General features: G+C 55.9%; 1 protein-coding gene across 4 annotated transcripts in view; it reads left to right on the top strand.

Moving 5' to 3' along the window:
- Nucleotides 1–15,182, top strand: part of SH3PXD2B (SH3 and PX domains 2B) — a 59,214-nt gene that overhangs the window by 244 nt on the left and 43,788 nt on the right. For all 4 annotated transcript variants that reach the window (XM_084215768.1, XM_084215766.1, XM_084215767.1 and 1 more), the window contains exon 2: nucleotides 10,015–10,095. In XM_084215768.1, coding sequence (XP_084071894.1) covers nucleotides 10,015–10,095 — 81 coding nt within the window. The remainder of the gene's footprint in view (nucleotides 1–10,014; nucleotides 10,096–15,182) is intronic.

The following is a 15,182-nucleotide window of genomic DNA, read 5'->3' as shown; positions in this document are numbered from 1 at the left end:
GCCTCTCACGGGTGTGCCGAGGGGGTCCCGCGGTGCCCCTGCCTGCAGCCCGGGGATGCCCCGCCGCTGCCCCCGGCCCCGGGGGATGCCCGGGGATGCGGGCGGGGTTGCGCGCACCGGGCAGCGGCCGCGGGCACCGCGGGGAAGCGTTCCCGCTCCCGCAGCTTGCGCCGGGGCCGTGGGACCTGTTGGTCGCGGAGTCCCGGGGCAGAGGGACCACCCGGCTCCTGCTTTCGGCTCCCTGGGCGGTGCTCCGCGCCTGGGAAGGATCCCTCGTGTCCCCTGCATCCTGCCCTGCCTTCCTGCGTGCTCCGGGGCAGCTTCCAAACTGTTGTGGGTTTGTCTGTTTTTGAAGGTGGTTTTATTATTTTTTTCTTTTCTTTTTTTTTTTCATGATTTAAACTTTGGTGTGTTTCCAGGCACCCGTGGAGAGCTTGTGGGTGAATCCTGGCAACAGGCGCAAAAAACAAAGCCCGAAATGTTCTTCCCTCCCGTTTTGCCGTAGCCCGGGGTGCCCCAGTGACACGCTGCTCGTGGCACATTTGGGCCGTGCAGATGTGCTGTTCGCTCTGGCAGGAATCAGTTGTCACAAGAGCCAGGCTTTCAGAGCTCTGGGGACATCAAGGGCTTCTCCAGGTCCCCTCGGCTGCTTTGTGGCATTGAGCCACAACTGGAGGAAAGCTGAGGGCAGGAGGCGGGGGCAGCAGCGGGGTCTCTCCTCGCATCAGGGATGCGGCGTGGCCGCTGCCACCCACCCACCCCCTTATCTCCCCTTCTTCCTGCTGCCCTGCCTGGAGCTCTGGCAGCCCTGGCGCCGGCTCCAGATGTGGCTTTTCCTGCCATCGTGTCCATCGCAGCCTTGCTCATCCCCGTGCGGCTCCGGAGCCGTGCGGAGCCGTGCGCGCCGCTGTTTGTCTTGGCGGATCCGGGGCTTCGCCGCCGTGTCCCGTAACGAGGCCGGGCTGGGCTGGCCGTGGGTGGCTCTGCTGTCCCTGCAGCCCCTCGGGAGCGGTGTCCCCGCGGCAGGGACGCTCCCGGTGCCGCACACACGCTCTGCCTTGCGCGCTGTCCCCGCTCGCCCTCCGCCCGTCGCCGAGAGCCGGCTGGAGTTGGGCACAGCACAAATAATCCCCGGGAGGCTGCAAAGCTGGGCCGGCGGTGTTTTCTGAGGAGGGAGCGGGATGGAGGGGCGGTGGGTGGGGACGGGGAGCGGGAGCTCCGGGAGCGGTGGGAGAGGCGGCGGTGACATGTGTGCAGCCCTGGCCTCCCCATCCCATCCCATCCCACCCCTCTGCCTCCAGCCTCCCCCTGCACTGGGCTTGGACCGAAATCCAGCGGCGGGAGCCAGCGTGGCTCGCACAGGGCTGAGCCAGGGAGGGGCCGGCAGCCTGCAGGCAGCTGCCTCCCCCGGGCAGCGCCGGAGTGAATGGGAGCGCTCGCCTTGCTGGAGGAATCGATAGAACCCGGCAGAGTCACAAAGACAGTTAATTATATGAAACCAGACCTTTTTTATTCTTCCCTTTTTCCTCCTGCAAAGAGAAAGAGAGGCAGCAAATCATGGCTGAATCATTTGGAGACAGTGGCTGCTGGCACAGCGTGAATCCAAGGCAACCACCGAGTGTCCGTGTAAAACCTTTGCCCTCTGTCTTTTCCCATCACACAGATGTGCTCTGCCCCAGCCCTGGGGCACTCTCCTGTCCCTGGGGAGGCTGGAGGACGGCGCTGCCTTTTCCTCCTGTTGCCTCTGTGATGACCTGCCCTGCTCGGGCTCCTCTGCACCAGCCAGAGGTTTCCCTTTGCTGGACAAAGGTGTGATTGTGCTGTTCGAGATGAGACCACAGCTCAAAGTTATGAATTCCACTTTCCCAGAAAAGGGAGATCGAGGCAGTGTTTCAAAGTCCTTGTTGCACCTGCAGTGGGGAGGGCTGGCTCTATTCAGGCTGCTGTGGTTTGCTTTTCACCTGGGTAATTGATACAACAAGAATTGCAATGCCTGAGACAAAAAGTTGGTTGTTTTGCAGCTCTGCTGAAGCAGGATGCACAATATTTCCCCAAATTGCAGGGCAAGCACCCAGCAAGGGGCTGGGCAGGGTTTGGGTAGCTGGGTGCAGGTGCTGAGCCGAGTTAGGACTCAGCACAGCCCTGTGCCCTCAAACTCCACGTGTGCTTTTAAGCTTTTCTTCATGGGCACCACCTGGCAGGAGCACTGAGCAATGATCCTTGTGCAGGTGCTGGCTGCAGGATGCTCTGGCTGGTGGCAGCCCATTTTCCACATGAAAAGGGGAGTCCATCCTGCAGGCAGTGGCTGAGGTGACATTTTCAGTGCCATTTCCCACAGTGCTGCCAGTGAGGACTCCGGGGCCACCCTGCAAATCTGAGCAGGCAAAGCCCAAGAGGAAAGTTTAAAAATAATCATTGTGAGAGACAGAGGAGCAGACTGTCATTTCTCTGGTCTGGCCAAGTCTCTGATAAATCAGTGTTTATTCAGAAAAGACCCAAAACAAAGCCATAGTAGAAACAGACTGGATTTTCCTTTAAAGGACTTCACTCGGGACCTTTTTATAGTATTGTGTTTGTTATTCTCAAGCAGAAGCCCTAAAAGAAAGCTTTTTCCTACTAAATCCAGACTGGGTTTTCTTTCCCTTGGGCAGGCTTGAGGATGTTTCGTTTTGTCACAGCTGCAATGTGTGTGTTTTCTATGTGTTAATAGCAATGCCATTGAATCCCAGCTCCATTTCTGCCTACCAGGAGCATTTCCATAGTTATATAAGTTTAAATAGTTGTTCTGGAGCACCATCCAAAGTTATATATATCCATTCAACAGCATGCTGTTTGGGTGGGTTAGGTTTTTAGGAAAGCTGGATTTTGTTCTCTCAGGACTTCCATTCCCAGCCTCCGTGTATCCCTGAAAATGGGGAATTTAAACAAAGTGTGCAGCATACATTTATCTTGCAAACTCAGTGAACAAGATGGCAAAGCTTGAAACAAGGTGAAGACCTCATTTGTGGCAGCTGGGTTGTGAAAGTAATTAACAGTGCGTGGTGGAATCTGGCCAATGGCATCTACAGGTGTTTGAAAACAAATTTGAGGAGAACCACATTCAAAAGGTGAAGGTGCTGTTCTGTTTTTGATGTGGAATTTGTGATGTGGTGGTGGAGGTGTCCTCTCTGTTCCTGGTTGTGCTGAGGCCGTTTGTGGTTTCATTCCTCGTGTAGCCCAGCCCTGCTGTGCTTATCTGGAACTGATTATGGAGTGTTTGAATGACAAGAGGACAGAGCTGCCAGTCTACAGCTTCTGTAGTGCCTGGTTTTTATGGAGCTGAAGGTATTTCTGAGGAGCACGTGCCCCCTGGATGCTGTCTCATGGTCCCAGCTGGAGCAGAGCTCGGTGACTGCTGGCACCTTGTGCAGCTGAGCTGCTCCCGTGGATTTTGGGAGTTATTTCTGCCCTTGTGGATCATCCTGGTTGTTTGCCTTCAGAAGGGTGTCAGGGATGACTTCTCCCCGTGCTGTCTCATGGAGGGGTGACCATGCCCTTGGAATGCTGGAATGTCCTGTGGGCAGCCCGAGGAGCTGAGTGAGGAGGGAGGAGGTTGGCGTGAGTACTGTGAAATCTGTGCAGTGTGGTGTCCCCAGATCACCAAACTAGGAGTGGGACAGAGCCTGGGGAAACTGCAGTCTGACTCCTGGTGGCCTCTAGAGCTTTGAGGGCTTTCTCAGCATCCTCAGTGGTGGCTTGCTGCTGTATCCTGTGGTTGTGCCTCGTCCCATCCCATTTCCTGTCAGCTGGATGATGCTGTCCCAACGAGCCAGGGAATCTGGTAGGAATTTTGCCCTGTCCTTGTGCCTGGCCCTGCTCTGCTCCAGGCTTTCCTCCTCACCTCTCAGCCAAGCTGAGCATGGAGCACTCTTATCTTTGTGGATGAAAACCAGCACTCAGACTCAAACTCTCCCTTGTTTTTCTTCCCCAGCCACGTTTCTCAAGGCTGTTGAAAAGCTCGAATGTGGAAGGGCCCAATCCTGCCTGGCCCTTGGCTGCTGAGGCAGGAGCAGCTCTGTGGGGGAAGCTGATGCTCACCCTCAGTTCCAGCAGCTCTGGGGCCATCCCTGGCCTCTGCCTGTCCCCAGCTCTCTGACCTTGATCCCCCCAGCTTTGCTTTGGAGGGTATCTCTGTCTTCCTGTCACAGTGGGGGACAGGAAACAGGAGAATCCAGATGTGTGACCTCCAGTGGGGCTGGGGCAGCCTGGCTGCGTGTGCTGCGTGCCTGGGGGCTCTGAGCAGCCTCTGCTGGGCTCTCCTGGGGGCTCCCAGCCTGTGGCTGTGCCCTTGCCATCCCAGCAGTGCTGTGCCCTGCCAGGCTCTACAGCAGCCTGGGGGACAGAGCACAGCTCAAATAATCAAAGGGATGAGCTGGGGCCAGGGGAGGTGGCAGCTCTGCAGTGCTGGCTCTGCTCAGGCTGCCTTGGCTGGGGTGAGGCTCAGCCTGCCCTGCTGCTGCCCCAGCCCTGTTACCAGCTCTGCCTTGGCTGTGGTGAGGATTTGCCTGCCCTGCTGCTGCCCCCAGCCCTGCTACCAGCTCTGCCCTGCTGTTTCTGCCTCCCCCATGCCAGAGAGCCCAGGGCAGCATCCCTGGTGCCCTGCAGCTGGAATACCCTCTCATGCCAGCATGACCCTCCTCCCAGTTCCCCAGGCACAAAGCAGGAGAGAGGGGGTCACGAGCTGTCTGCCCACTGAGCTGGGGCTTGGCTGTCCCTCTCCTGCCCCCAGCTTTGGCATGCCCTGGCACAGGAGCCCCCCTGTCCCCTCCCCAGCCCCGCAGGCCTGCAGCAGTGAGGGCTGATGGAGAGGGGCCAAGCACAGCAGCCTGGTGCCAAGAACTTTCTTTGTTTCCAGCCACCTCCCTCCTTTTTTTTTTTTTTCTTTTTTTTTTTTCCTCTTCTCTTTTCCTCTTACAATTTCCCACTCCCTTTTCTGTGTTAAACCCACTCTAGCTTGGCTGGATTGCTCAGCTCCTCTGGTTTCTCTGCCCCTTTGGGTTTCCAGAGGAGGGTGAGGCTCTCACATCTCCCCTCGTTTCAGGGTCGGGGGAGCGTGGGTGAAATCAAAAGCCTGATGCCTTTGACTGATGCTTTTCCTCTTTGCTGGTGAAAGATGCTTTAAATATGTGGAGTTTTCCACAGAGAGGTTTATTGTGCAGAGTCTCCCTGGACCTGAGACCACACAGGCTCTGAGCCTTTGGAAACAGCTCTGCAGACAGCTCAGCCCCCGCTGCAGGCTGCTGTGTCTGGAGCTGCTGCAGGAGCTCTGCTGGACGCTGGCACCCTCTCTGCTGTCCCTGCCTTGCTCTGGAGATGTCTTTCCAAGTGCCCACGGGGCTGCTCTCCAGCCTGGCTGTTTCTGTGTGGAGGAGCTCTGGGATCCTTCAGGGAAGGTGTGCTGTGCCAGCAGAGCTGATGCTGGGGTGCCTGAGCTGCTCTGGGCTCCACCAGAATGGCAAGAGGACAGAGCTGCCAGTCTACAGCTTCTTTAGTGCCCTTTGTTTATGGAGCTGAAGGTGTTTCTGAGGAGCACATGCTCCGTGGATATTGTTTTGTGGTCCCAGCTGGAGCAGAGCTTGGTGGCCCCTGGATCCTGGATGCTGCTGAGCTTGGGGTGGACTTGCTGCCTGGTGCCAGGCAGAGTTCCCTGCAGTGCCCTCTCCCACATCCTTTCTTGTGGGGTTTTTGTGTGTCCCCCCCAGCCAGGACGCCGTGCAAATCTCCGTGAAAAACTTTGGAAAACTCCTGTAGGAGGGGGGAGAAGCTGAAAGTGCGGCTCTGGGTTTTCCTCACCTTCACCCTGCCTTTTTCCTGCTCACATTTAAGCAGTCCAGGCTGCTTCCCAGCGTGTCCTGGTGTGTTTATGCAGGGAGTGATTCTTCTGCGAGGTCACACGGCCTCGTGTTTAAGAACGGGAAGCTGGTTCTGTTATTTTATTTTTTTTTTCCAGTATCTGTTCTTAATTTCCTTGCCTCGAGTCAGCAGTTTGAATCAGCTCCTCTCTCTCTCCCCGTGCTGTTGTGAGGGACTTTGTGCCCCTTTGGGCAGGGCAGGATGGAGGATTTGGGAATCCCTCTGGGCAGTGGAAGTCACCAGGAGGCAATGCTGGGTGCATCCCCAGGGATTTCCAGCAGTCCCTGCAAAAACACTCCTGGGCTGACTGCTCCCAGGGCTCACTGCTTCATTTCTTCAAGAGGAAAAGAAAGAAAAAAAAAAACCCTGAAATCTCTGGCTGCCCTTTTCAGATTCTCACTGGCTTCTCATCCCCGCTGTCCCCGTGACTCCCGTGGCTCTGGATGGGTCTGAGCTGGCTCCTGCAGCCTCCCAGGAGCTCCCTGCCTGCCCAGGAGGGATGCCCTGGATCCCCCTGGCTCTCAGAGTGTTCCCTGGGCTCCTCTGACAGCTCTGGCATGCTTGGCCAGCTGCCCTTGGCATTCCTTGCAGCAAGCTGTCATTTTTCTGACAGTTCCCTTCCCAAGGTTTCCAGCCCCATTTTCCACGGGCTGTTCCTCCCCCTGAGAGAGGTGCTGGGGAGGGGGCAGCAGTGACAGATGCTGGGTGATGATGGAGGGGACCAAGCTCACTGGGGAGGCTGCAGGATCCCCTGGGCCTTTTTTTCATGTTATATTTCCATTTAGGGCATTTCGTGTGACCAGGGAGAGGTTGGTGGTCCTGATGTCACACTGCTCAATGAGTCACTTCTGAATAGTTGGTTTGTGACCATTTCCTGGTGCTGAGGGATCCCAAGGGTTTGGGAGCCCAGTTCCAGTGGAGTCTGTTGTCCTCAGCCTTTTGCCTCTGCACATTTCCATTTTCTGTGAGGGATCTGTTCCATCTCTGCCCTCCGTGGGATGGGAGCACGGGCAGGGCTTGGTGCTCGTGAGAAATGCTCCTCTGAGCTGGCATTTAACAAGATCCACCTGCACCTCAGAGATTGTCCCTGTGCTCTCTGTACCTGCCAGCACGGAGGCTCCCAGGGCTGGGAGAAGGGCAGGGTGTCCTTTCCAGAGGGAGGGAGGGAGGGAGGGAGGGAGGGCAGCCACCATTCCTGGGTCTCCCTGACTCAGCTCCTTCCCTTCCTTCCCTGCTCACACCCCCCAGCTGCCCCAGGATTTGGGTATTTGGGATTTGCACAGCTCAGCTGTTGGTTTTGGCCAGGGGCCCAGCCCCAGCCCCCCTGGATCCAACCTCAGGGATCCCTGGAGAGGATCCCAGTGCCAGCCCCATCCCTGTGGGGGCACAGCCCTGGGGGATCCCTCTCTTCTCCTCCCCATGGAAGAGCCCTGCAGATGGTTCCTCAGTGAACAAGACCCATGGAATAACTGCTTCCACATGTCCTGGGCTGGGGAAAAGCCTCTTCTCGGAGCAGCTGATGGGGGGGCTCCTACTGGGACAAAATTTGGATTATTTGGGTTGCTGCCTCGTGGTGGCTGCTCCTGGCAGGACATGGTGCAGTGCCAGGCCAGGAGGGGAAACTTCAGACCAAGGGCAGTGGTTTTAAAGCTGTCTTGGTCGCTGAAAGGGCCTTCCAAAGGCACCTGAGGAAGGGATTTTGGGGTCTGTGGGGGCTTAGTGCCTCGTGTCCAGTGGCAATGCTCACTGGGTGAGTGCAGTGTTCAAACCTTTCCAAGCCTGCACTTGTTGGTAGGTGAGGGGAGCACCACAGTTGTGTTTTCTGGTGGATTTTTTTTATTTCTGGGAGAGCAGGCATTGGATCAGATATTGGGAGAGAGCAAGATCTGGGATGGGGCTGTTGGAAGGACGAGGAATATCCCCCAGGAGAGAGAAGTTGGCTTTGCCCAGGTTTTATGGATGCTGAGGAGCTCCTGTCCCTGTGGGCTCCCCCACCTTCTCTGCTTTCCATAAGTAGGCTGAGGAGATTCCCCTGGAGACCTTCCTGCTGCTGGAAAGGGATGTGCAGGAAACTCTTCTCCTGAGCCCTGGGAGAGCTGCATTTCAGCACAAGAGCAGTGAGCTCATCAGGGAGCAGGATTGCTGCAGAGGCCACAGGGCAGCCTGGGGTGCCCTCAGACCTCGTGCCTTCATTACCCTGAAGAGCTCTGAATTGCTTTGGCTCGGGTCTCTCCACATCCTGATTAAAATCCCAGTCTAATAAGCTGTTGACTCCAAATAAAGGCAGGGTAGGAATAAACAAGGAGGAGAAGCTGGCTCCTGCTGCTGCCCCGGTGGAAGGCTCTCTGCAGGCGGGCAGCCAGCAGTGATATAACCCCGAGGAGCGCTGGGGGCTGCTGACACAACCGGGATGTCAGCTCAGCCTCCAGCCCTCTGAGCTCATGCTGGCCCAGCAGCAAGTCCTGGGGAGAGGGTAGAGAGCTGGAGCCTGTGTTAGCACCATGTTAACCCTTCCTTGGAGCTCAGCGTGGTCCTTGCAGGCCTCCACAGCTGGAGCAGATGTTTGTCTTGGAGGATCCGTCTGTGTTCCTTGTGTTCAGAGGGAGGAAATGCGGGTCCTTCATCTCCAAATAAGAGCTTGGGAATGGAAGCAGAGCAGGGAATGGCTCCAGACTGAGGGACTGGGTTTAGGTGGGATGTTGGGTGCCCAGAGGAGCTGTGGCTGCCCCTGCATCCCTGGCAGTGCCCAAGGCCAGGTGTTTGCTCACCCTGGGACAGTGGAAGGTGTCCCTGCCATGCCAGGGGGTGGCTCTGGATGGGCTTTGAGGCCCCTTCTAACCCAACCCAAGTTCACCAAAAGTGGGCCTTGAATTACTGATTTGAAAGTAGGGAAGTTCTTTGTTTTAGCACTGAGAACTTGATCCCTCCTGCTGCCTCATTTTCTGTCTGAATGTGGAGGTGATTGCCCTGGGAAGAGTTGGTCACCCTCAGGAGTGTCCTCACCCTGGTGGCTCAGGCTGTGCCAGCCCTCCAAGCAGCAGTGTGGGATTTGAGGTCGATTTTCAGTGCAGGATTTGAGTAGCACTGATAAACCCAAATAACTGAGAGTTGTGCCAGCCTGGTGTTTGAGTTTGGGTCCTGGTTGGGGATGTTGGTCCCATTCCAGAATCTGGACAAATGGGTGTCTCAGTGGGGAAACCTTGTGAAACTCCAGAGGATTCTCTTTTAAATACCAAAACATCAGCTTTTAGGAGCCTTGCTGCTGGATTTTGCTAGCAGAAGTTCCAGCAGGCCCTTCACCTGTCCTTCTGAACATTTTGGTTCTTCTTCAAGGAACTGATACTTGAATTTCTGATGGAAATAAGGACTTGAGTTAAGAGGAAAAACAATACCCTGGGTTCTGCTCAGTCAATCTGCTATCAATTTGAGATTTGTGTCACTTGGGTGTTACACTGGCACCTCACCAAGGGTTATCTCTGCTTTCTGTGAAAGCAGAGAGCACATTAGATCAGTAATTGCCTCATTCTGTGATGTGCTTGTTGTCCTTCACAGAAGAATTAGTGCTGAAATGGGCTGGGTTTGGTGGTTTGTTTTGCATTCATCACCAGTCAGAGCCTGGTCACGGGGTCTGTGAATAACCTGCAGTGACTGGGGCTGATCCTGTGGATTTTAGGGATCAGGACAATGAATCCCACCCCTGCAGGTGTAGGAAGCCCAAGCCCAGGTGGAGTTTCAGACCCTGGGGTTTGATCTGTTGCAGTGCCAGGCTGGTGCAGGTGCTGCCCTTGGATCCCAGCATCAGCTTTGGTGCTGCAGCTGCAGATGGGGTGGCCAGGGTTGAGTTATCAGCTCCTGTGTCTGGAGGGGTTTGTGCTGTGTTTGTACACAGAAGTGTCCCTGCACACTCGATGTGTGCCCCTCCCCAGGGCCACAGAGCCCAGTTCAGCCCCAGGAGCAAACACTGGGTTGAGCTGCAGCAGTGGGGCTCAGTAACTCAGCCTCAGCTCTGTCGTGGCGTGGCTGAATTGATCTGAAGCTGTGGGGGCTGCACTGGCAGCATTTTGGGTTGTGCTGGGGTTTTTTTGGGTCCCTCACTCTGATTTGTGCCTCTCTTCCCTCCAGGTGTACATCATCAAGGTCACCTGGTCCAATGGAGCCACCGAGGTCATTTACCGACGCTACAGCAAGTTCTTCGACCTGCAGGTGGGAAATCCTGGGGCTGCTCCAGCCCTGGGGGGTGACAGGGGTCCTGGGGAGGGTGACAAGAGTCCTGGGGGGGTGACAGGAGTCCTTGGAGTGCTCCAGCCCAGGGGGATGACAGGCTGAGCTCACTCCAGCTGCTGGCTCCTGCTTTACCTGTGCAGTTGCTGGGGTTGTTATTGAAGGGGGTTTGTTTGCTTTTGGGGAGGGTTTTGTCAGAGTTAGGTCCAAATTCCGTTCCTGTGGCTTTCCCAGCTGCTGTCACAGCAAAGCAGGGCTGAGAGCTGCCCCTGGGGAAGATTTGGTTCCCTGGAGCAGGGCTGGGGAGGTGCCCTCTCCTCCTGGCAGCCCAGAGGGCAGCTGGCAGCAGCTGCTTTGGCACCTGGAGGGAGCCAAGAGGAAAGATGGAGAGGGGCTTGTTACAAAGCATGAAGTGACAGGACAAGGGGAATGGCTTCAGACTGAGGGAGTGGGTTAAGAGCAGATATTGGGAAAAATCCTCCCTGTGAGGGTGGCACAGGGTGCCCAGAGCAGCTGTGGCTGCCCCTGGATCCCTGGAAGTGCCCAAGGAGAGGTTGGATGGAGCTCTGGACAAGCTGCTGTGGTAGAAGATGACCCTGCCCATGGCAGGCTGTTGGAACTAAATGATCTCTAGGGTCCCTTCCAAGCCAGGCCGTGCCATTATTCTGATTTCATTCCCTCCTGGTGCAGGACGCAGCCAGGAGGGAAATGGAAGTGGGGGAGAGGAGGCTGGAAAGGCAATTGGGGCAGGCTGGGCTGCAGAAAACCCAAAGCAGAGCTCTGGGTGAGCAGGCAAAGGGTGTTTTCCACCTCCTCCTCGGTGGAGATGAGCCAAGGGGTCTGGCTGGGCTTTATGAGCCAAAACACAAACTCGAGCTGCTGGAACAGGCTCTGCAGAGGAGAAAAGAAAATGCACAGAGGGCTCTCTGGGCAGGCAGCATCTGCCAGAGGGGCACTGGACTGCCCCTCCTGGGCTGCTCGTGGCACCAGGGAGGAGCTGGGCACCCCCAGAGCCCCCTCAGGTGGGGTGAGCATCACCCTGGGCTGGATTCCTCTGCATCCAGACACAAACACGCTGCTGAAACTCCAGCCTGCCCAGCAGAGCCAGCCCCTGGGGCTGCAGATGGCTTTCCCAGCTTCAGCTGGCTCCTGCAGAGGCTGGGACGGGGCAGATGCTGCTCCCAGCCCTGTCCCCTGCCCAGCAGGACACCAGGCTGTGGCTGTGAGCACGCTGAGGTGACACTCAGCCTGGCTGTCCCTGCCCTGCTGTCACCCTGCCCAGCCCAGGGAGGGTGGCCCAGGCAGTGCTGCGGCAGGCAGGGGTTAAGCTGCGAGCAGCTGCTTGTGTAACCAAGGAAATATTAAAGTAAATAAATAAGGAACAGCTGTTGGGCAGCAGCCAGGGCTGGAAGGAAATGGAACTCGTGCTTCCTTCTCTGCAGCATCTCCTCTTCATGGAGCTCCGAGCTCATTCCTCTGTCTGCTGTGAGCAGGGCACAGCTTTGGGGCTGTCTGTGCCCCCAGACCCCTTCGGGGCTGTCTGTGCTGGTTCCCTGTGGGGGATCCTGGCTGTGCTCCCTCCCCTCCATCCTGGCAGGAGCTGTGCACAATCCTGGGGTGGAAAATGTCATAGCTGGAGTCAGGCACTCTGCAAAACACCTTTAGAAGCAGTTTATGTGCTTTATAAATACGTATAGATGTGTATCATGGTGGAGGTGGGAAAGTTTAAAGCAAACATCTCCTCCCTTCGCTGTTCCCTGCAGCTTTTTCTTTAAAAAGAAAAATGAAAAAAATATTAAAACAGCCACTCCTTTTTGGCTCTGTTGAAAGAATGAAAGAAGCTGTGGTTTTTCCTTTCCTTCCCCCTTATCACACATGCTTCCTGGTGTCCTTATTTTAAACTTGTGCTGCAGGACAGTGGAAATTGGATTGAGAGGTGAGGAGTGAAACAGATCCTCTGAGCACAGTGGAAAAAAATGCTCTAGGTAGGCTTGGTAGCAGTGCCTGGTGCCATTGCTGGAGGCCTTTCTTGTGTGACTCTTGCATGATTCTCTGCCAATTTTAGCTCTTCAGGCAGAAGTTTTCCATGCTGGAAATTATTCATGCCTCTGGTTATTAAAAAAAAAAAAAAAGGGAAAATTCCACACAGCCCCCCAGAAAATGAGTGTGGGACTGAAACGGTTCAGCTGCTTCTGAAAACAGCAAGAGGGGAAAATATTTTTCCTAGGTCCAGTTCTGATGATCTTTTTGATGTGCTGGAGGAAGAATTGGAAATTTGAGTTGCAGGTGAGCTCTGTGTCAAGAATCTGTCTGTCATGTTATCCAGGGAAAATCCATCCAGATTTATTCCTGCTCACAGCCTTGAGCAATCCCACTACACGCATGTTTGGGTCAGGATATTTGTTCATTTAATATCAGTGTTCCCAGTGGCTCTGGCTGCACTTTCCATGCTCTGTCAGGGGCTGAGCAGGGTTTGTTTTTTTCAAGAGCAGGGAAAAGGTTGGTGCGCCCTCCTTGGCTGTCAGTTCCTTGGCAGGGACGTGGAACCTTCTGGATCCAAGTGGGAGAGAGGAGCTTGGTGGGGCTGAGGAGATGCTGCAGCCCCGTGGGAGTGGCCGGGGAGTTTCTCCTGGTATTCCCAGTGGAGCCTGAGCTGAATCATTTGTCACCTCCCATCGTGGCTGGACAATGATTTCAGGAGCAGGGCCAAGGAGAACACGAGCAGGGTGAGTGCTGAGAGCAGAGCCAGGGGCAAAGTGTGCTCCCCTCCCCAGGCAGGCAGGGAGGGCACTCCAAACACAAACTGAACCAGGGGTCAGCCTGGAGGCTGCTGGGCTCTGACTCCACACAATCCTTGAGCTTGGAAAAGAGCCCCAAGAGCAGAGTCCAGCTGTGCCCATCCCCACCCTGTCCCCAGCCCCGAGTGCCACCTCCAGGAATGGGCTCTCCAAACCCCCCTGGGCAGTTCCAGTGCCTGACACCCTTTCCACAGGGAAATTCCTTTGCCTTGGAGCCATCAGAGCCATTCCCCACGCTGGGATGAGCAGTGGCAGAAGCCACCTTGCTGCTCACAGGGATGTCACAGGTTCCAGCTTTGCCTGAGTGCTGTGGCCTTGCAGAGCCCTTCCCTTTGCTGCCCTTGGTGCCCCAGCCTGGCCCTGTCCTGCAGAATTCCAGGTTCCCAGCTCGTGGCTGCAGCAGCCTTTCCAAGCACTGCCACCCTGCCTGCTTGCCTGTTTCCAGTCCTTGTCCCCCTCCAGGGCTGCTCAGTGTCCCCCAGGAGGCTGTCCCAGGAGGCTGTCCCCTCTCTCCAAGGGCTGGTGACCCGTGCTCACCCCTCAGCTGAGCTCAGCTGCTTCCTCCTGGAGCCAGGCCAGCAGTTTGGGCAGATGCAGTGGTGGCTCTCGTCCCTTGGGAGGTGCTCAGGCCGTGCCTTTTCCTGCTCTGGGGTCACCACTCCAGTGCTGAATTCCCAGGGTGGGATCAGCTCCACCTGCTGCTCTGCAGGAGCTCAGGGAGCTGAGCCATGCTCAGGATGGGTTTTGCTCTGCAGCTCCTCTGCCTCTCGTTGTTTTCTCCGTGAATATTTTCTGTCAGGTGTCAATTTACATGAGGGCAGCTTTTTAGGAATGAAGGAAGATAAAATTGTAACTCTGCAGTTTAAAACCTGGTGTAACTGTAGGATTTGTAGTTAATTTGTAACTCCAAATGCTACACTCAGTTCTGCATAAATCCCGTGGCTGGAGGGATAATTTCCTTCCAACAGGACTGACTGAGGCTCTCTCTCAACACTCACTATTCCAGATGTGAGCTGCTGGCAGCAGAGGGATGCTGTTCCTGGGAAACAAAGGAGTGGGGCTGGTGCTCGCAGGGATGCTGGGGATGTCAGCTGGCATGGAGGGTGACCAGGCACAGGAGGGCAGAGGGAGAGGCTCAGGGGCTGCTCCTGCCTGGGAGGAGCTGCCAGAGCTGGAGAAGCTGTGAGTGCCTGGGGCTCCCCTGTGGGTGCTCCCCAGGGAGGAGCCTGGTGAGTTCCTCGGAAGGATCCTCTTGAAACCACTGGCTGTGAGGACTGCCTCTGCTGGTTAGAGAACAGATTCTGGCTGGTCTCTTGTGGTTTCTCGTGGAAACCCCCAGAAAGAAACATTTTTTCCCCCCTTTGTCATTCTGAGTTCAGCAGGCACGGCTGGCAGTCACTTCAGCTCTTCATGTGACCGAGAGCCACTGTTGTCTTGCTGCACTCCCAAAACACCCCAAACCCAACCCTTTTACACCTTTCCTGCCATTGCCAGCCCCCTGTGCTGTCCCCATGGAGCCCCACTCCATGTCCTCAGCACCCTCTGCCTTTTGGCTGCAGCCACATTCTCAGAATCCCAGAATTATTGAGGTTGGAAAAACATCTCTGAGACCATCAAATCCAAGCTGTGCCCTGTCCCCACCCTGTCTCCAGCCCAGAGCACCCAGTGCCACCTCCAGGGATGGGGATCCAACCCTCCCTGGGCAGTCCCAGTGCCTGAGCTCCCTTTCCATGGGGAAATTCCTGCTGTGCCCACCCTGAGGCTCTCTCAGGTTCCCTCTCCTGCTGCCCCTGTTCCCTGGGAGCAGAGCCTGCCCCCCTGGCTGTGCCCTGGCGTGTTTTCAGGGGTGCCTCTCTTTGGCACAGGTTTCCCCAAGGCTTTTCCCCTTGCAGTCAGATCCTTCAGTCCTGCTGGGGCTGCAGCAGAGGGTGATGATGCTCTGTGGCTGCCTCTCTGCTCACAGCTTTCATTTGGAGGCCAGGGCTGGAGACACAACACAGGCTGGGCTAAACGTGCTCCCCTGCACAATTCAGGGACAGAAAAACTGGGAATGTGAACAACTTTAAAATTGGCTCTGGCTCTCCCTCCCATTCCTGTCTGTCTGTGCATCCAGTGTGTTTCCCAGTTCTCTTGTTTGTCCATATGTTCAACAGCTCCTTCAGGTTCTTTGCTGGAAACTCTCAGCTCTGACCCACCTGGAGCTGTGTCATCTTGGAGAGAGTCCTGCGGCCCTGGGGCCAGCAGCTTTGTGTGGAACACCGAAAAATAAAT

The sequence above is a fragment of the Fringilla coelebs genome, assembly GCF_963513975.1.
Source record: "Fringilla coelebs genome assembly, chromosome: 15".
In the NCBI taxonomy this organism is placed as follows: domain Eukaryota; kingdom Metazoa; phylum Chordata; class Aves; order Passeriformes; family Fringillidae; genus Fringilla; species Fringilla coelebs.
Note: the sequence above shows the minus strand (reverse complement) of the source record. Positions and strands in the feature narration are given on the sequence as shown.